General features: G+C 47.3%; 1 protein-coding gene across 2 annotated transcripts in view; it reads right to left on the minus strand.

Moving 5' to 3' along the window:
- Positions 1–1,529: 1,529 nt before the first annotated feature.
- The window catches only part of STRN3 (striatin 3), an 839,725-nt gene continuing 819,339 nt past the window's right edge, over positions 1,530–21,915 (minus strand). For both annotated transcript variants that reach the window (XM_069209060.1, XM_069209059.1), the window contains one exon: positions 1,530–4,564. In XM_069209060.1, coding sequence (XP_069065161.1) covers positions 4,395–4,564 — 170 coding nt within the window. In that variant the 3' untranslated portion in view covers positions 1,530–4,394. The remainder of the gene's footprint in view (positions 4,565–21,915) is intronic.

The raw sequence follows: 21,915 nt of genomic DNA on the forward strand, positions 1-21,915 counted from the left end.
AAACAACTTGTAACACTCCGACCCAACACCAGATGGCGGGCTATGCACAACATGTGTATCTACAGCGACAGATGCCATCGAACCATATGTTTCAAGAACTGCAGATTTGAGATCTCCCTCGTCCACTCAGTTGCTCATTTCTTTTCAGAAACCCCATAAACCATTTTTTTCTCCCAACTTAGCCCGCTGGGTTAAAGTGATTATGTACGCGGCTGGTGCCGATACTAATTTGTACGGGGTGCTTTTAGTCAGAGGGGCTATGGCTTCTAGGGTCTATTGGGCTGGTGTTAGTTTAAACAATATTTTCAATTTTGCAGATTTGACAAACGTTAATATTTTCTGAACGTTTTACAGTAAATCTATTTCTTATGTCTCTGATTCTGTTACTGCAATGCTTTGAACATGCATAATATGGAGTCTCCAATCTTGTAATAAAATTAAGATTTTCCTAGCCTTGGTGTCACAAAGGCAGGATTTTATTAAAGACACAGAGGTAAGTATATTACCACCACCTTTAATAAACTTTGGCTGTTTCTTTTTTCTGCAGTGCCTACACCTTCCTCCGCCTCTGCTAATTCTACCTAAGTTGGATGGTCTATCCTTGTGGATGTACTCTTCTGAATACCTTCAGGGACTTCTTCCGAATCACATCTTTTTTCGTCATCTCATGTTGGACTGCTTTACAGACTTATTGACTATGCTAGTTACCTTCTATTCAGTGTTATGGTTTCTTTCCATATCTTTTTGATCTGCTTGCCTCAAAAAAAGATGATTTGTTGCTCTCAGTCAAGATAATTATTGGGTTACTCGACATCTTACTGGGTGTTCTGTTATGATGTCATAGTTCGTAGTCAAGTTTTCACCTTTCCTGGGAAATGTTTCATCTTGCAAGAAAAGACTGCATAATTCTTGCTTCCGTCTCTTTAATTAATCTAGCGTTTCTGACAGCAAGGCTAGGAAAATCTCAATTTGCTTAAAATGCAGGCTATTTATGACGGACTTCAACAAGCAAAGTGGTACAAAATCTAAACTACGGAAGCTTATAGGGGAGGAATGGGCCATATAACAGGATGGGTATGCTGCCCGTGGTATCATGTTATTTAAGTGCATTTTACTACTGCTGCTGAGGTTCCCCAGCTTGATAAACATAGAATAACTTGAGCATGTGTATTTTTGTAAGATTCAACACTAGGTAAAATGAACCAAGCATGGGTTTAAAGGTTTCAAACTTCAAAGACACCTTTTTTTTTTTTTATAAAGCCATTGAAACGTTTCAGAGAAAGTTATATTCGAATAAGCATTTTCACAAACTTTAATCAGGCATCTTAAAAATAGAACATGTGCAATTAAATAGGCATGTTTTGAAACTGATATACTTTTGTTTTCCTATTGAGTACTCAAGGAACTTACACCCAGTTATGGTTATTCAGTTTTCATATCTTTCAGCTACAATCCCAAGACTGGGAAACTTGAATTTGGAGCTGGAAGCTAGAAATAAATATTTAGGTAAAGAATGGAAAAATCATCAATTTACAGGTACACCATTTAATATTTATTATATGCATTTTATATACATTATTTTTCAACAACTGTACTTTTTCCATGTGATACAATTTTAAAAATCTGCAGATTCATAGTTTGTAAAACAAAAAAAACCTTACAAAACTCATCAAAACTCGCAAACTGATCAGAAAGATTTTGTGGAAGACTAGAAAAAATACTTTTATCATCTTATTCATGCATTACAGGAAGGAAAACCTTTAGTTACACCAGAACTGAAGCACATCTGAGAAAAACAAAAAGTCTGGAAACATATGAACAAGCAGATTTCCGATGAAGATTCTATTCAGAAAACATCTGAAAGCCCAAATGTACAAAATAAAACAAATAATGCATTCCCGGATTCTCTGACGAGAGATGAAAGGTTCCTAAAATGAAATCAATTACTCTATTATGAGGAAAACAATATAATTGTTCTGTCATTTTAAAATTTGCACGTTAAGTTCTGTTTTTAGCCTGGTTTGAGTGCCATGATAGATATACAGGACTCCTTAGCACACTTACATTAAAGGGTAGAAAGACTGACAAAAGTGAAATAAATAATAGGCTATTAGAAAGATGGGAGAATCCTCGATAAATAAACTTGTAACTACTGTAAAAGATGTACAAAATATCACATAGTGATAGGATGCTGCAATTCATTTTTTTAAGGACGTTCCTGGGGCAGGACGCATGGCAATCCGTCTGTGTTTCGCTCTGTTCTGTACAATCAGTTTGCTCATGATTACAGTGATGTGAAGAAGGTTGGTATCCTTAACGAAAGGATAGGGTGGCTCTAATCTTGGCGGGAGAACGCAATAGTGTTCTTACATGGTGTAGGTCCACAGAACTCGCTGGGTATGAGATCCACACCGCAGATCAAACAATTTCAATACAATTTGAAGCACTGTTGTGACAGGCTAAATATATAAAAAGACTTATAAAAACTAGATTTTTATCCAAACCTTTCTTGTGCAACTAATGCTAAAATATTTTAAGATAAATTTCCTTTTTGTTTCCTTAAAGCAAAATAAAGTTACAGGTTGGGGGAATCTGTGGTGTTATATTGACACACCGGTAAAAACTGAGAAGAACAGAAACCTAGACATCAGAAAATACTCAGATGTGTCTCATCTTGGCACTTGTAGACCACTCAGAGACAACAGCAGCTCCTCACACACCAATTCTGGATAGAGGTAAAACATTAAGAAGCTTGCTTCAAAAGTGATGAACCTCCTTTTGAATGTGGTAGTGTTTTTCTGGGCGCACATGGGAGAGCTCATTTCCCCATATTTCCAACGACTGTAGCTTTTCCTGGGTGTAGAAGGAGAACTTTATTTTCTTAGGGTTGTAGCACGATCTTGTTATTTCATATGGATTCCATGTAATGTGATCTTTGCTGTGTCTTTCTGGTGACATGGCTATTCCTGTTTTTTACGAAGATTAGTTAACTCTGGCAATTTCAATAGATACGGTCACAGCTGGAAATTTACAGCAGCAGAAATATTTCAAAACCCACTAATTCCTGCTTACTTCAGGAGATGCAATCTTTCACAGGTTCATCACAGGAAGCCGCCACTCATATGCATATCATGAGACACAGCCATTCCTGAGCTTATCATGGAACGCACTCACTCAGGGGTTTATCAGATGCATACACCGCTGGATTTATTATTAGGTATTAGGCACAGACACTCCTGGGTTTAACATCACATACTGTTTTTCCTGGATGTGTTATTGCGTATGTTGGAATGTTACTATAAAGTCAAATATCTTCAGCTCATTATCAACTGAAATTAAGGCTAATGTGAGAAGTGGGGTCCTGTACACTCAGAAGAAGAGAGAGGCTTCCACAATTATGAGCTTTGAGTGTAAGTACTGTGGTAGGTGCATTACGGTAACTGTTTCACTATCTTAAGAGGCCTCAGAGCAGGTATGTTTTTCTGATGTCTAGGCAACAGATGCTCCCAAAGCCCAGCCACCCTTTCAGCGTCTAACACCCTTACAAAAGGACCATTTTCCTAATCCTAAGGCAGCACACACAGAACCCAAAAAAGTCTTGTAATTCAGACTGCACATGTATGTAAAGGCAAACTCTACCTTGAGCTAAATTTCCATCACATGTTTCAAAGTAGCCTCTGATTTTCGATTTAACATAAAAAAAAAACCAAAAAAAAAACCTTTGGATGTGTTCTATTTGCGCTGCTCTAGGAAGCAGCCATTTTGCATGCTTTGGGTCTGCAGGTGATAGAAATGCACAAAGTGTTTCAATGAGCCTGTGCTGTAACTGCAGGAACAAGCACACTTCCTATGGCATTCCAAAACATATCCTCTGGCATCATATGTGCCCCCCCAACACCAAAAAGGTTTCAAAGCCTACAAAATGGTCATCATGCAGTAAATAGCAGTTTCAACAAACCAGACCTGTTTCCAAAGTTGTACCCTGTACTCAAATAAATTACTAATACCAGACCATTTTGAAACATCTGATTAAAAAAATGCTGCATGTTAAAATTCTGGCACCCTTTCAGGACACCTAAAGAACAAACATTTGCTCAGTTCAGAGCCAGTCAACGCTACAAATACTGGTTTAATTTCTTTTTTTTCTGTCCTTGCCAAAAAAATACAGTATTTAATTACAGCTTAAATGAATGAGCCCGACATTCATCAATGTGGCCACCTTTTATAAGTCTACTTGCCAAAAGCAGCCAAGGCAAAGGTAGCTCAGATGTGTAGTGTCTCATTTCAGGAGCTGAACCACTTGCTGGCAGTAACACATACTCTTCTCTTTCAGGCTCTTGTCTGATATTGTCCATAGTGCAGCTGCCAACGGTGCAGGTGTGGAGAACAACACGTCACACAAAGACTTTGGCCAGGGCATCTGCTCCAGCACTGGCAATGTAGGCTTTGGAAGGATGGAACGCCACATCATAAATGGACTCGTCCAGCTTCTTCCTGTGCGCTGTAATCTCCTGCACACATGTCTTGCTATCTAAATTCCATAACCTAATAGAGCAGTCGTGACCTAGGTTAAAAATAAATAAAAGGTTACATGAAGGTTTATGTGAGAAGAGAAAGTGTTTTGGTAACATGGGTTCTATACATATATACCTGTTTCAGATATAAATCAACCTGTTTGACAACCTCAGAAATCACAAAGGAATTAGCTTCTAAAAAGTAGGCGGCAGTACAGTATTCACACAAGTAGTACCTCTATCACCCTCCCATCCCTTAACAAAGACAAACATAACATATATCAGCTCAAACTAGGACAGTAATATTGGTTAATTAAAATGCAAATGTTAAACTTACATTATACTCCATAAATGTATTTTGAGAGGAGTATTTATAAATTAGTTTTATAATTTATTAATATCACTACACTGACATGCAATTTCATAAGACAACAGCTATTTTTTTTCCTAATGTTGCAAGTTTCTTTTTAAAAAAAAGTAGTTTTTATTAAGTTTAACAAACGGATACAACATCTTGTGATAAATCAGGTTTTTTTTTATCTTGCAGCTAATGAACAAGTTACTTACTTTTGGTAACACTTGTTCTGATACAGACTATCCAGCCACAGATGTCTCACTTTTTGAATGATCCCCAGGCACCAGGAAACTCTTTAGCAGTAGCTCTGTGGGCCGGTAGGTGGTGTTGCGTGGGTCCGCACTGATGTCATCCTGGAAATGGCATGCAGAGTCCATATAGGCGCCAAACATGTGCGCTGACGTCAGCTGCTTTCAAGACTGTCCACATCCCCAGATGCAGAGCCCATGAAGCGAACTGGTGTGACCAGCTGGTAGACTCCTATCTTATTAATGGATTGAGGCCAACCACAGAGTGTGGAAGGGAGGGAGGGTTGGTGAGGAATCTGCAGCTAGATAGAATTTCTACCAGAAATAGCGTTGTACTAGTTACTTACCTTCGGTAACAATATATCTGGTAAAGACATTCTAGTTGCAGATTTCTTACCTTTTGAATTCCCCCAGGCGTCAGACTGGATCCAGAGACTTTCTTTGAGCAGTACCTCTACGTGCCGCCAGTCGACTCTGTGGGCATTGTGGTATCATGTTCGTTGTGATGCCGTTGCGGTTGTATATAGGCGCCACCCGGGTGCACTAACGTAGTTTCATTTCTCGACTTTCCACGTCAGAAGCACAGAGCCATGAAGAACTCCAGTAGTGGTGGGCCCCCCTGATATAAGATCTATTGTTGTATTCCCCTTTTTTTCCTTTCCCTCGCTCTTACACCGTATCTGTTCCCCTTCTTTCCTTATCTGCCCACATCTCTCCAGTCTCCTCATCTCCTCTAGCATTCTCCTCTCTCCCCCCCTTCCTGCTGTATGCCCCTCCCCCGCCCTTTCTTTCCTTCACCCCTTCTCCCATACATGTCTTCTTACCATATTACCCCCCCCCCCTGGCACTATACCCCCCTCCCCTTTCCCCTCCCATCTTTTCGCTTTCTACTATCTCTTTTTCTACATACTACTTAGCCCCCCCTCGTTGCTCCCCCGTTCCCATGTTTTCCTTCTCTCGTTTACTATCCCCGCCCTTTTCTTACTTTCCTAACTTTTTTCTTTTCTTTTTTCTCCCCCCTTCCCCCTTTTTTTCCTGTTTTTTTCCCCCCCTTTTCTCCTTTGTCCATTCTTTCCACTCTGTTTTTTTTCCCCGCCCCCCTCTCTCCATGTGGCTCCCCCCACCCGTGTCTTTCGCGGGTGACCGGGCTCATTCCACGGGACTCTTTTTCCCCAGAGTCACGTGGTCCATAGTGACGCGCCGCGCTGGCCGCGACGCATCATTTTAGGGCGCTCCTCCACGTGCCCCAGTTGCGCCGTGGGTGGAGTACCTCCCATAGCTACATTCTCTTCAGGCACGGCCCTACCCCGCGGGACTCCATTTCCCATGGGTCCCGCGGCCGGCCGCGCCCCACTGGGCCTAATACGGCCTCGCTTGGTGCCCGGCCCGGCTCAACCCCCTTAGAGGGCGCGGCCGGGGAACAGGCGCACCTGAAACCTCCCACAACTCGGGACGCCCGACGTACAATGACGCCAGGCACACCTGCTTTACATTTCCGAGGTTGTTTGGCTGCCGCCCCCAGCCTCGCACCGATTGGCTGTGTCCACCATAAGTACCAGGCAAGCCCACCAGTCAATACCTGAGCGGCCTGGCTCCGGCAATGTAGGTACCCCCCTCGGTATTCCCTTTGGAGTGGTAAGTCTGGGCCTCCTTGGCCCTTTGTATTTCAGTTTCTTTGACCTGCTGCCACTCTTCCCCTCTTTAGTGGCTTTCTGTTCCTTCTCGTTCTGGCTTTCCCTTTGTGTTTCTCTGTCTCCTCTTCTCCCCTCCCCACCCCTTTTCATCTTATGTCTTCTTCCCTTTTCTTCACTTTTCTCAAGTTTTGCCTTCTTTTCCTTTGTCCCCCTCCTTTCTTCCCCTCTTCCCTTTCTCTCTTTTCTCCCCCTTTTCTCTTCTGGCTCTCTATTTTTCTATTGTTTCTTCTCTTCATTTCTCTCTTTTCTTTTTCCCTGTTTTCTCTTTCTCTTGTCTCTGCTTTGGGTCCCTTGCTCTTATGTTTCTCTGTCTCACTCCTTTCGCCTTCTTTTCCCTTGGTGTTCTGTTTGTCTGCGCTGTATTTCTTTTTTCTTTCCCCCGCTAAACCTCAATCTCCTCAGTGTGTGACTACAAGGGAACCCCCCCCCCCCGGCACTAGCCAGACCAGAGGCAATTCGCCCCCAACTCCGGGGTAAGTCACGATTGCATGTGTGTGTGAGTGCAAGTTTTCCATACACTATCACCTATTGCTGTGTTGTGTGCAGTGGTTTGCCACTTTTTCACCCCTATTAATTTGTGGTTTATCTATCAGCTATTATAGACCTACCACACCGTGAACTACTTGTTCAGGTAGGCCATACATTATTCACTTTGAGCACTTCACTTACTGCGTGTGCTCCGACCCTGACGAATGCCCCTGACCTACCAGCACTTTGTGAGGGCAGAAACATGTTGGTCATACGTATTTCTTTTTAGACTCCAAGAGACATTATCCTCGAATGAGCCTATCCCCCCTGTTCTTAGCCTTACCAGCATGCACCCCCATTAAAACTAGTAGTAGCAACTGGTGACATGTTTAGTAATTTTATTTTCACCCCTTCTGGATCTCTGTAATTATCCAGTCAGTCTAATTTCAGCACTCCCTCTGGTTCTTTTAACCAAGAGGTTGAGTCCGCCCAAGTAGTATCATCTTACTTGGGTGGGGGTAGGTGGTCAAATGATGAAGCAAGACACTATTATGTGTGTGAGACCACCTAGTCCGTAAGGGAACTCCCCCCTCCCCCTGTAGGACAACATAGCACCCCTTTGCTTGGACATTGTCCAACCATGCCTTCCCCGCTTTAGAACCTAAAGCTACTTAACTGACACCGCCTACTGAGGGAACACTGACTCAGTCCTACCCTCAGTTCCTACTACCCCACACCTTTAGTGATTATATGGGCCAAAGCTAGGGCCCTTTAAGCAAAGTTCCTGCCCCTAGGAATCAGTTCTGAGAGCGGGTAGGATGGGCGGGTCGGTAAGGAATCTGCAACTAGAATGTGTCTCTACCAGATATATTGTTATTGAAGGCAAGTAACTTGTATATTTGATAGAGACTTCTAGTTGCAGATTCCTTACATTTTGACTAGATACCCGAGCAATGCCATCCCCAGAGGTGGGCTGCGAACCATGATCACACCAGGAAGTCCTGTAGGACCGAACTACTAAAGTAGCAGTCCCTACTGACCTGACTGTCCAGGGAGTAGTGCTTGGTGAATGTGTGCAAAGATGCCCACGTGGCTGCCTGACAGATATCCAGGACTGGAATGCTTTGTGCTAACGCTGTGGTAGCTGCAGTTGCTCTCGTTGAGTGAGCTCACAAACCCTCAGGGGGTTGCTTCTTTGCCACAGCATAGCACATTTTGATGCATAGGAGGACCCATTGGGAAATGGTTCTCTTTTGCACCGCCTTCCCTTTCTTCACCCCCACATATCCCACAAAGAGTTGATCGCCCACCTGGAAGTCTTTAGTACGATCAAGGTAGAACGAAAACGCTCTTTTTGGATCCAGGCGCTGGAGTCTCTTCTCCTCATGCGAGGGATGTGGGGGTGGGTAAAAAGTAGGCAAGGTGATGGATTGACCTACATGGAACGGTGTTACCACTTTAGGGAGAAAAGAAGCCCTAGTGCTGGGGTACCATTTTGTCAGGATGTACTGCCAGAAAAGGTGGTTTAGATGACAGAGCTTGGAGCTCACTTACCCTGCGAACAGAAGTAATGGCAACCAAGAAGGCAGCCTTGATGGTTAGGAGCCGTAAAGGGCAGCTATGAAGCAGTTCGAACGGAGTGCACATCAGATATGTGAGGACTAAACTTAATTCCCAATGGGGCATGATAAATGGGATAGGTGGGAAGAGATGTGTGAGGCCTTTGAGAAACCTTCCTACAATGGGAGATTTGGATAAAGGTTGGTCAGGTAGTTTCAGGAAGGCAGACATAGCAGAAAGATAGCCCTTGAGGGTGCCCAAGGCAGAGCCCTGTTGGGCAAGAGAGGGAACAAAAAGCAGAACTTCAGAAAGAGGTGCAGAGAGAAGAGAGACAGATTTGTTGATACACCATGCCACAAAATAGGCATATACCGTTTTGGTGGAGGGGCGCCTGGCTGCCAAGATGATGTTATTGTCTTTTGATGGAAGGTCAAAAGCCATCAACTGTCGTCGCTCAATCTCCACGCAAGGAGGCGGAGAGTGGGCAGGTTTGGGTGGATGAGACTCCCCTGCTGCTGCAACAGAAGATCCTTCCGAATGGGCAGTCTGATCGGAAGAGCTATGGCCATGCTCAAGAGCTCGGGATACCAGACTCTTCGTGCTCAGTCCGGAGCAACGAAAATAACATGGGCCTTGTCTCACCTGATCTTCTTCAGAACTCTGGGCAGAAGTGGTACGGGCGGAAAGGCGTACAGGAGGCCTGAGTACCACTTGAGACGAAAGGAGTAGGTGAGCGAGTGCCGCCTTGGAAACTCCAACGCACAAAACAGCAGACATTGCACATTCTCTGCGGAGGCGAAACGATCTAACCAAGGCTCTCCCCACCGCTGAAAGTGACCTTGCGTCACTTCCTGATGGAAACGCCATTTGTGATCTACTATGTATCATCTGCTGAGTTCGTCTGCTCTGGCGTTAAAGGAGCCGGACAGATGTTGAACAACCAGGGAAAAGTCCTGATGTTCCAGCCAAGTATAGAGACGAAGGACCTCTTGACAAAGAGTCCACGACCCCACTCCACCTGGTTTGTTGCAGTACCACATGGCAGTGGTATTGCCCGTGAACACTTGCACTGCTTTCCCTTTGAGAGAGGGAAGAAATGCTTTCAATGCTAGTCGAATCGCACGGAGCTCCAATAGATTGATATGAAGCCCGGGTTCCGCTGGAGACCAGAGGCCTCTGATCTCTGCCTCTCCCATGTGGCCGCCCCATCCCAGGAGTGATGCATCTGTCACTACTGTGAGGTCTGGTTGGGGAAAGGAGAGGGATCTGCCCTTGACCCAATCCTGATTCGTTAGCCACCACTGAAGATCTTTTGCAGTTCCTTCCGAGATCTCGACTTTGTCAGAGTCTCCCCTGAAGCTGCGCACACTGGAACTTAAGGTCCCACTGCAGAGCCAGCATATGCCATCTGGTCTTTGTAACCAGCAGGATGCAGGACCCCATGAGGCCCAGCAGCCTCAGAGTCATTCTCACTGAAATCCAGGAAAGAGGCAGAAACATTGTTATCGTTGCCCGAATATCCTGGACACGCTTTTCAGGAGGATAAGCCGGAAACTGCACTGTGTCCAGAACAGCTCCTATGAAAGGGAGCGTCTGAGAAGGAGTAAGGCGTGACTTCGGCATGTTTATAGTGAACCCCAGCGAATGCAAGAGGTTTGTCATAGTTTGGAGGCAGGAGACGACTTTCTGGGGTGTATCCTCCTTCAACAGCCAGTTGTCGAGGTAGGGGAAGACTGTAGGAAAGTACCATCTTTCTTGGCATATTACCCCCAATTTCTGCCTGTTTGTCAGTATGTTTTGACTGTCTCACGGGGATCCTGCCAGCCAGGACCTCAGTGCTCATAGTTTGTGGCCTAATGTGTGTGTTGTCAGTAATGCTTAACTGTGTCACTGAAGTTCTGCTAACCAGAACTCCAGTACTTATGGTCTTTCTACTTACCAAATTAGTCACTATAGTTTAGTGACTCCATATCCCAATTCCAATTGTCACACTGGACCCCCCTTATAAGTCCCTAGTATATGGTACTTAGGTACCCCGGGCATTGGGGTTCCAGGTGATCCTAATGGGCTGCAGCATTTCTTTTGCCACCCATAAGGAGGTCAGACAACCCTTACTTCAGGACTGCCACTGTAGCCTTAGTGAAATAGTACCCACACTATTTCACAGCCATTTTCACTGCACTTAAGTAACTTATATATATGTCACCTATATGTCTAACCTTTGTTTACTGAAGGATAGGTGCAAAGTTATTAGGTGTGAGGGCACCCTTGCACTAGCAAAGGTGCCCCCACGCTGCTCAGGGCCAATTCCCCAGACTTCATGAGTGCGGGGATACCATTACACGCTTGCACTACATATAGGTCAATACCTATATGTAGCTTCACAATGGTAACTCCGAATATGGCCATGTAAGGTGTCTAAGATCATGGAATTGTCCCCCCCATTCCAAATCTGGTATTGGGGGCCAATCCCATGCATCCTGGGGGCTCCACCATGGACCCCCAGTACTGCCAAACTACCTCCCGGAGGTTTGCACTGCAGCTCCAGCTGCGGCCACTTCACAGACCGGTTTCTGCTCTCCTGGGGTCTGAGCAGCTCAGTCCCAGGAAGGCAGAACAATACATTTACTTTGGGAGGAGGGTGTACCCTCTCCCTTTGGAAATAGGTGTTACAGGCTTGGGAGAGGTAGCCTCCCCAAGCCTCTGGAAATGTGTTGAAGGGCACAGATGCTGCCCTCCTTGCATAAGCCAATCTACACTGGTTCAGGGACCCCCAGTCCATGCTCTGGCATGAAACTGGACAAAGGAAAAGGGGGTGACCACTTCCCTGTCCATCACCTCCTCAGATGTGGTGCCCAAAGCTCCTCCAGTGTGTCCCTGGCGTTAGCCATCTTGTTTTCCAAGGTGTGGGGACACTCTGAGTGGCTAACGCCAGCAGGTGACGTCATAGACCCCTCCTGGCAGGTGCATACCCCCCTCCCACTCAGGGCTATTTAGAGTCTCTCCTGTGGGTGTCTCTTCAGATTCAGCTTGCAAGACTCCTCCAGGAATCCTCTGCTTCAGCTTTTGACAGTCTGATCAACCGCAGACTGATCCAGGAACCGCTGTAACTACAACAAAGTATTCAGGACGACTCCTGTGACCTGCAACTCCAGCTCCAGCCAGCATTTGCAACAGTTTCAAAGGTGTGCATGCTCTGAGGACTCGCTGTCTTCACCCTGCACCAGAAGAACCGAAGGAATCTGCTGTGGAGTGACGGAGTCACTTCGTTGCTCCTGCAGGCCCCTTCTGGGTTCTCTGGGACTCCTCTCCTGATGACGAGTGTGCTGCCTAGAACACAGGTGGTGGACCAACACGACCCAGACTGTCCAAGTTTGGTGGAGGTAAGAGCTTGCTTTGCCGGTATGCGACAGTACCCCTGTGCACTACGTCGTCTCCAGCTCCTTGGGCTTCTGTGCACTTCTTCCAAGAATCCTTCGTACACAGTGTAGCCCGGGTCCCCAGCACTCCATCCTGCGATACACAGCTAGCTGAGTTGTTCTCCGGTGGCGTGGGTCCTTCTTTTGTTGTGCTGCACCAACCGCACTTTGCATCTTCTTTGTCCCCGTGTCCTAGGACTCCCGTGGGTGCTGCTTGGTCATCTGTGGGCTCTCTCCAGTGTTGGAGGCCCCCACTGCCTCCTCAATCCGAGTTGAGGCCCCCAGGTCCCTCCTGGGTCCAGGCAGCGCTATTTTGATGCAAACCGCGACCTTGCTTGAACCAAGGCTTGTTGGACGAATCCAGCAAGGCAAACAGGCTGGATCCAACATCTCGACATGGGACATCCCCTGCACTACGCAGGAACCCACAGCCATCTTCATTGGTGCTCTTCTGCAGACTTCTTCTAACCAGAGAATCCTCTTTTGCACCATCTTCTAGGTTGGCAGGGGCTCCTGTCCTTCCTGGAATCTTCTGTGACTTCTGGTCTTCGTCTACTCTCTTCACAGGTCTTCAGGTCCAGGAATCCACCATTTGTTGACTGCAGTCTTGCTTGGTTCTTGCAGTATCTCTTATCATGACTTGTAGTGTGTCCCGAGGAAACTTGCAGTACTTTACTCCTACTTTCCTGGGCTCTGGGATGGGGTATTTTACTTACCTTTGGTGTTCTCTTACACTCCCAGTGGCTCTCTACACACTACACTTACCCAGGGGGGAATTAGTGATTCACATTCCACGTTCGTAGTATATGGTTTGTGTTGCCCCCAGTCCTATTGCATTCCATTGTATTTTCTACTGTTTGCACTATTCTGTGACTAGTTACTTACCTGATTTTGGTCTCTAGTGTATATATTGTGTATAATACTTACCTCCAGAAGGAGTATTGTCTCTAAGATATTTTTGGCCTTGATGAATGAGTATTGTCTATTATTGTGTATAAGTACTGTGTAACTATAGTGGTATTGGAGGAGCTTTGCATGTCTCCTAGTTCAGCCTAAGCTGCTCTGCCACAGCTACCTCTAGACAGCCTAAGCTGCTAGAACACTGCCTACATTTCACTAATAAGGGATAACTGGACCTTGTATAAGGTGTAAGTACCTTAGGTACCACTACAAACCAGGCCAGCCTCCTACAAAGACTGGGACCCCTAGCTTGCACAGATGAGCTGCAACCACTACCATCACCTTCGTGAACATCCGAGGGGAGCTGGTAACGCCAAGGGGGAGCACGGTGAACTGTAAGTGCTTGTGGGCTACCACAAATCTTAGGTAACGTCAGTGGGATGGCAAGGCGGGGATGTGGAAGCATGCGTCCTGCATGTCCAACGAACCCATCCAGTCAGGGCAGATACAATGAGCTGAGCCAATGTCAGCATCTTGATCTACTTTTTGAGGAACAGATTGAGGGACCAAAGACAGGACGAAAGCCCTTGTCCTTCTTTGGCACCAGAAAGTAGCAGGAATAACAACCACAACCTACTTCTGACGCAGGGACCCTCTCTATAGCTCCTTCGGCCAAAAGGGCTTTGACTTCCTCGCAGAGAAGTGCCATGTGATCCTCCGATATGTGGTGAATGATGGTGGCATGGCTGGAGAAGAAGACTCAAAAGGGAGGGAGTAGCCCTTCCGAACAATCTGGAGGACCCACCTGTCCGTGGTAATGGATTTCCAGTGGGGCAGATGATGGCGAATCCTGCCTCCAACTGGTTCCAGGTTTTTCAGTGGACTAGGAAGGTTTGGAGACCGAGAAGGAGGGGCGGGGTGGACTGGGCGACCCGCTGGCTCCCTGAGCCCCGAGATTGTGGGATCCTGTGTCTGAGCAGGGGCTGTACAGCATGCCTGGGTCGATCGCTCGGTGGAAAAGGACACAGTTGGGTGCCCCTTCCAAGGCTAAGGAAGCGGTGAGAAGCAGACTGGTGGGCTCTAGGGACAGGTGTGAGGCAAAGGGACCGGGCCGTGGCTCGGGAATCCTTAAAGCGCTCGAGCACAGAGTCCGTCTTGTCTCTGACGAGACGGGTGTAATCAAAGGGCATGACCGTCAATGTTTGCTAGATACTGTTGCCACTGTTGATGCAACCGATCTGCCTAGAGAGTCAGTCGTATCCAGTCCACAGCAGATGATGAACTTGGCTGCATCTCTCCCATCTACGAGCGCTTGATAGAGGACAGTCTGGGTCTCCTCTGGAACTGTAGGCAGCACCTGCACGACCAGGGGGGGGATGAGGGACAGGGGAGTTAAGAGTTAAGGGAATGTGCCAGGGGAAGAAGAGGAGGAAGTCTGGATCATAAGGCTCTCAGGCGTGGGGTGTTGGGTGAAGAATTTCTGGTCTGTTGACGCAGGACGATGGCGGTGGGCAATCGTCCTTTTCACAGGAGCCGCTGTGCTGGATCTGGACTAAGTACCCAAAACGACGTCCGTCAGTGCCTCATTAAAGGGGAGAATTGGTTCTGATGTGGAAGACCCCAGCTGAAGCAAGTTGGTTAGGATATTAGGCCTAACCTCCACAGAAGGTAGCTCAAGGTCCAAGACATCAGCTGCCCATCTCACCACCATGTATGTGGCACCCTCCTCCGTAGCCACAGTGGGGGAGAGAGCAAGCCAGTGTCAAGGGAGGTGTCTAGACCACTGGCATCACCCAAATCCTGCACCCAGTCCATTTGGGGGTCAAGCTGGTATTCTAAAAGGTCCAGCGGCCCCCCTAATCTCTCCCCATAGCCATACCCGTAAGTATAAGGGTCTGGATCAACCCTGGGGCCAGGAGAGCCAATAGAGAACGGAATCTGCGTTGAGCGACTTTGTTCTGGCTCCGGGTCATTGGGTATGAGAATAGGATCGATGTCGATTGTGGGCCCAACCGACATCAGGAGCGTCGCCGTCTGACTCGACACCAAGGTCGGTCGCTGTGGCACGACCAGCATCGGGGCAGAACTGAGACTGGATCCGGAGGAGCACCACAGAGCTGTGGCCGAAGCTGACGACTTCAAACCCAAGGGGGCCCTCACCGACTCACCTGTGCCCGAGGGCGCCAAAGGTGGGTCAGTCTGCCAAAAAATGAGGTCCATTGTGCCATAAAACTCTTATCTGGGCAGGGATGGCTCCGGCTCCCAAGAAGTCGGGGAATCGTGAGGCGGACCCAGATAGAGGCTCCGAGGACTGAAGCCTAGAGCGTTGACGCTCTTCCCTCGCTGCATTGTCTGAACGACTGTGTGAAGTCGAAGGAAAGTTTGTTCTTCTTTGACTTCTTTCTCTTATGATCCAAATGTCCCGATGGCTTCGAGGACAAAGAGTGGCGGTGACTCCGTGGCCAGTCTCGAGACCTTCCTCTCAAACGAGACCGGGAGCGGAGTCGAGTGTCGGAACGCCTTTTGCTTTAGGGACCGCTCTGTCAAAACATTCGGGTTCATGGCCCAACACTCGGAGCACGACTTTGGGTCATGATTGCGCTCCAGCACCAAAGACACACGAGGTGCGGATCCGTCACCAACATCATTTGGTGGCGGGACATCCATCCACGACCTTGTCAAAATTATTCAACAAAAATGTCGTCATAGTCAAAAAGTGACTGAGGTAGCTCCCCTCTGGATCTGCGCGTAGGCTGGCGTGGAAAGAAAAGAACTGACATCAGCACGCTGGGGTGGCACCTATATACGACTGCGACATCATCACGGCGAACATGACGCCCGCAGAGTGGACTGACACCACCGGATTGCGCGCAGAGGTACTGCTTGAAGAAAAAGTCTCCGGATCCAGTCTGACGGAGTTCAAAAGGTAAGGAATCTGCATCTAAAAGTCTCTATCAGATCCCAAAGATATGCAATATGTTCTTTTTATAGAACGTTTTGCAGCAGATTCCTCATCTTTTGAATAGATACCAAAGCAGTAACTGTTTAGAGACGTGTCTGTGGAAAGACACAAACCAGAAACTCCTGCAGGACCAAGCAGGCAAAATGCTCCTGTCAGCAAACAGGATTATCCAGACAATAGTGCTTTGTGAACATATGGAGAGATGCCCATGAACCTGCTGGCAGATGTCTAGGACAGAGACACCACATGCTAAATTGTTAGCTCCTTAGGTCCTGGTAGAGTGGGCATGCACTCCTTCTGGAGGTTACGTTTAGCCAAGGCATAGCAGATCTTAATACAAAGCAAGATCCAATTAATGGTTCTGTTGTGAATGGTCTTGAATTTCTCCGCTCCAGCAAACCCCACAAAGAACTGATCGCCCACCTGGTGTTCTTTGGCACAATCTATGTAGAAGCTCAGTGCCATCGTTAGGTCCAAGCAAAGGAATCTCTCTTCAGAGGGGTGAGATGGAGCATAGAATGCCAGCAGGGTGATGGTTTGACCGACATGGAAGGTTTTGGCAGAAAGGATGCCCATTGGCAGAAAGGTGTACAGGAGTCCAGAGTTCCAGCACACAGAACTGCTGACATTGCGCATTTGATAGATGGAAGTAAGGCTTTCAGGGCCAAGTAGATGGCCCTCTGCTGCAGAAGGATGATAAAAAGCTAGTCCTCTGCCGGAGACCAGATGCCTCTGATCTCCACCTCCCTCAGATGGCGACCACAACCCAGACAATGCATCGGTCAGAACTGTAAGGTCTGAGTGGCAAAGAAAGAAGTCTTTCGCTGACCCAACTGTGGTCCAACAGCGATCACTTAAGATAATTTGCAATCTTTTCCAAAATCTGAACATGGTCAGAGAGATCCCCTTGATGTTGGGCCCACCTCAGATTCTACTGCAAAGCCCGCATATGCCACCTGGTGTGCTCAATCAGCAGGATGCAGAAGGCCATCAGACCCAGCATCCTCAAAGTGGACCTCATAAAATCCAGTACAAAGGTTGAAAGACCGGGATCATGGCCTGAATGTTCTGGAAATGATGGAATGGAAAGAAGAAAGGCACAAAACGAACCATGTCTAGTGTAGCTCTGATGAAGCAGGTGTCTGAGAAGGAGTCAAGTGTGACTTTGGCACATTGACAGTGAACCCCAATGATGACAGGAGGTTTGCTGTAGTTTGGAGTGGTTCATAACTACCTGGGGTGAGCCTGCCTTCAATAGCCAGTAGTCAAGGTAGGGGAAGCCTGGCAATCTGACCACTGAATATGTGCCACCACCATCACTTTTGTGAACACCAGAGGGGCACTGATGAAAACGAAGGGGAGCACAGCAAACTGAAATGTTTTTGTCCCAGCAGAAACTGCAGGGAGTGCTAACTGAACTGCAGGATGGGTGTGTGGAAATAGGCATAACGCAGATCCAACACCACCATGCAGCCTCAGGGCAGCCCAAACCTGAGCAAGAGTGAGAACCAATATTTTGTTTTTCCGTAGGAAGGTGTTGAGAGGCCAAAGGCCAAAAACAGGATGAAGAGCTCTGGCTTAACGAATCATGAACTTGGCAGAGTCCCAACCATTCTGTATTATCTAGGCATGTACAGTTCGGAGATCTTCAGGGACACCAGGGAGGACCTGAGCCACCAAGTCCCAAAGGGCATGGGAATAGTGTCCAAGAAAACAGCTGGCATTCACTGATCGGAGTGTTAAGCTGAAGGATGAATATACTAATTTGCCAAAAGTTTCAATATGCTTTGACTCTCTTTAAGGGGAAGTAGTTGTGAAAGTGTTGAGGTTAGGTTTGCTTGAGGATGCCTGCGTCTCCCTGCTTTTGGGGGAGGCATGCTGGGATAATTGGTTGACTGGGAAAGAGAGATGGTGCTGGTCATGTTGGCGGCTGACTGGGGGGGGGGGGGGGGGGGGGGGGGGGGTTATAGTGGAGTGGCAGAGCAAGGTTTGTCACATGCCCTCATTAAAAGGAAAAAAGGCTCAGAAGTTGTTTGCCCCAGCTGGAGGACTTCCATCAGCACATTAGTTTTCTCCTCCAAGGTGGGTAGTTGGAGGCCAAGGACTTCTGTTACTGTACACATTTTACAAATTATCAGGATAGAAGAGGCAGATTCTTCTGTTTCCAGCACATGTGAGAAAGGACCTGATTTAGGAGGGCACTGAGGCCACTGGCCTCCTGCAAGTCCTCGTATCAATTATTCTCAAGATAGGGCTGAGCAAATTAATCGCTGGTGACGCAGTCATCATCCAAGTCTATGCCGAAAAGGGAGTGTAAAGTATATGATCTTCCTTGTGGAGGTGGAAAATCAAGTGGCACCTTGACAGGGGGCAAGTGTGACTTTGGCCGAATTAAGACCTGCGCTAACTCAGAGTACAATAGGTATTGCCTTGATCAGTGTCAACGGAGTGGTACACAGTGTTGAAGTTCCAGGAAACAGTGAGGTTGGAATCAGAGGGGTCGTCTTAATGGCCTCAGCGGGTATTATCTGACACGGAGGGTGAACCAGCTGGTGGTGCGCTAAAGGGAGGGCCTCCCAGCTCAATGGTGCCCGAAGGTGTGGAAGAGGATGTCAGCAAGGATCCAAAGAGCTGGAGAACTGCCACGCTGAACTCTGTTCTGTTTATAAGTGGCTGACGGCCCCAGTGTAGGAGGCTGACTCCGTATAAGGTGTACACCTATAGGTGAGGCACCTTGCACTGAGTCCAGGCAGCCCTTAGTTATCGTTTTAGAGACTTTTCATTAAACAAAGCTCTCAGAAAGTGGTAGCTGGAGAGAGTAGCTAATGCTTATCAGAGAGGGTGTAAAGCAAGTGCAATAACCAGAGTCCGTCAATGATTCACACACAGGTACTACATTAACTTTGGTATACCTCCTAACTGGAGATATGAACACACAAAAATATACTTTGAAACAAGTAGGTAAAAGCATATAATAACATAGGCTTCTATGGGGGGTACCCGTGGATACCCAGATAAGTGGAGTACCTACACCAGGGAGCCCAGGTGCATGAGGGTGAAGTTGTGTCAGAACATCCTGCTGAAGTCAATTGGGACCTCAGCTGTCCAGCTGCTGCAGTGACCCATGGACCAGGTTGGTGGAACCCAGGCGTGGAGACCTGTGGAGAGAGGGAATAGAGTCCAAACCACCCAGGGGTGTCAAGGGGGTGCAGCGTGGCAATGCCCACCCTTTTCGTGCATGCTGTGCTGTTGGACGGTTTCTGTGGTGATGCAGCTGCTGCATCCAGGCAATGTAAAAGGATCCCAAGAGACGCCCACAAGCTGTTCCACGCCGGTCATCGATTGCAGAGGGGTCAGTGGTCAGCAAGACCACCAACAAGCCTTGGCAAATGCAAGAAGAGTTGGAAAAGTAGTTACAGTAGTGGGGACCAGCAAGCCAGAGGGACTCAACCTTTTCAAGTAAGTCAGGACTGCCCCTCAGCAGTGAGGAGAGCCAGGAAGAATTGATGGAGACCCCAGGAAGACCCTCTGGCAGCAAGCACATGGAGTCACAAGGAAACCTTTGTGACTCTGGAGGATGCACTGCCACGGAAGTCCTTGCAATGCTTGGGGACAAAGTTGCAGTAGAAGCCCTCCTACCAGTAGCAGCCTTGTCTTGGTTCCCGGCGAAGTCCAGCAGCAGTGTCAGGTGTCCAGAGCACAGAAGCAGTCTTGAAGATCAATCTAGAAGTATCTGGATGAACCTGGGGTCCCACCCACAGGGGAGCCCTTACGTAACCCAGGAAGGAGGTTAGACAACTTCTGTGGTGACCCACTTATCTGGAGTGGACACGGACGTGACTGGACCGACGAGTCAGCTGCTCTGAGGGGGGCCTCTGCTCACCTTGTTTCCAAGATGTTAGAATCATGCAGCCATCTACGTGTCAGAGCTCTGGACACCTCCCTAGGGAAGGAGCTGGACAGGGGGGTGGTCACTCCCCTGTCATTTGTTTGTTTCATGCCTGAGGAGGAGCCCGGGGGCTCCTGCTCTGGATGGAACCAGCTATAGTAGAAAGGCACCAAATGTGCCCATCAAAGAAGTCTGGTGGCACTCAGGAGCACACCCACCCCAGCCCAAAAACACCTATTTATAAAGGAGACAGGGGTAACACCTCTCGTCCAAAGGAAACCCTTTGTTCAGCCTTCCCCCGCCTTAGTTAAGCTCAGCAGCATTAGGGCAGAACAGTGGCTGGGGTCGGCAGCAACACTGGCTTGCACACAAACCCTTCAGGTCTGGACAGGCAAACGGGGAGATCCTCTAAGGCTCTCCCCTCCCCCCAAAGTACATGGCATCATGCAACTAACACTGGAACTGATGTAACTGCATGATTCCAACATGTTTGATACCAAACGTGACCAGCTTCAGAGAAACCATTATGTAGTTAGACCTCTGGTAATGACCAGCGTCCACTACTTACCGTAGAATGGTTTCCTCGCACTTACAAAGTCCAGAAAATGGACTCTGGAGTTTGTAGGGGTACTCTACTCATACAGAGGTCCCCTCACACTTAGAACCAGGCACTCTGCCCTTGGGCTGAAGGGCCTGCATTAGGGGTGACTTATAGAGTCAAAGTGCCTTGACCGTGATATAAGGCAAAAGGTTTATCGGGGTGAAAGGTGCATGCATCATTTCACACACGTTGCAATGGCAAGCCTGTAGTCACAGTTTGCATGGGCTCCCATGGGTGGCACAATACAAGCTGCAGCAGCCCAAGGGGGGTCACCTGGTGTACCAATGCCCTGGATACCTAAGTACCATATACCAGAGACTCACACCCCACAATTGGCTACTGGTGTACCCCTGTAAGATGCTGTTCCACCAAATTTAGGGGTGAGAACACGTGTACTTAAGTCAAAACACACTGAAAAAAAATGGGGGCAACCATATCAGACAGATACTACTTTTCTACACCTGAAAAAACTGGTTGTGACGGAACCAGTTGCGGGATTGGGTCTGAAGTCAATGGACTGCAAGATCAGGGCCAATAATGCCATCCTCAAATCTTCTCAGGTGAATGTAAGAGGGGGCACAGCGGCATTTCGATTTTATAATGCATTTTTGTAGGAAGGTGGCTCTTTATATACTATCTCAAAGCAAGCAATAGTGTGCACAGAGTCCAAGGGTTCTCCTTAGAGGAAGACAGTGGCAAATTTAGATAATTCGAATGCTCTATTTTGTGGTAGTGTGGTCGAGCAGTAGGCTTATTAGAGGGTAGTGTTAAGCATTTGTTGTACACACACAGGCAATAAATGAGGAACACACACTCAAAGACTTAACTCCAGGCCAATAGTTTTTATATAGAAAAATACTTTTTCTTAATTTATTTTTAGAACCACAAGTTCAAGATTTGAAGTAAATATATAAAATGCAAGGTACTCCACACAGGTAAGTTAGGAAGAAAATAAGTTACTTACCTGTAACTGTAGTTCTCCAGTATTGGTATCTTTCATAGATTCACATGCTTGAATCATTCCCCGTCGTCGAAGTGGGAGTCCCACGGTACATAGAAAGCAATAAATAGAGAAAAACCTTTCTTATCTTTTTTTTTTTCATTGAAGTCAATAGGAAAAAACATCTTCAATTGTAGAACTATCAGCCTCTTTAGAAAGAGCCCAAACTTCAGCCAATCAGGCGCGACCACCCTCTTAGAACCCTCAGCACAGAGGCTCAGTCTGTCAGATTTCTCCGCACTAGTGTACACAGGAAAAAATTCCAGAAGGTGAGCCTCTCTGGGGAGGAGGGTGGGTCGCATGTG

Source organism: Pleurodeles waltl, chromosome 9 (genome assembly GCF_031143425.1).
Source record: "Pleurodeles waltl isolate 20211129_DDA chromosome 9, aPleWal1.hap1.20221129, whole genome shotgun sequence".
NCBI classification, from domain to species: Eukaryota; Metazoa; Chordata; class Amphibia; order Caudata; family Salamandridae; genus Pleurodeles; species Pleurodeles waltl.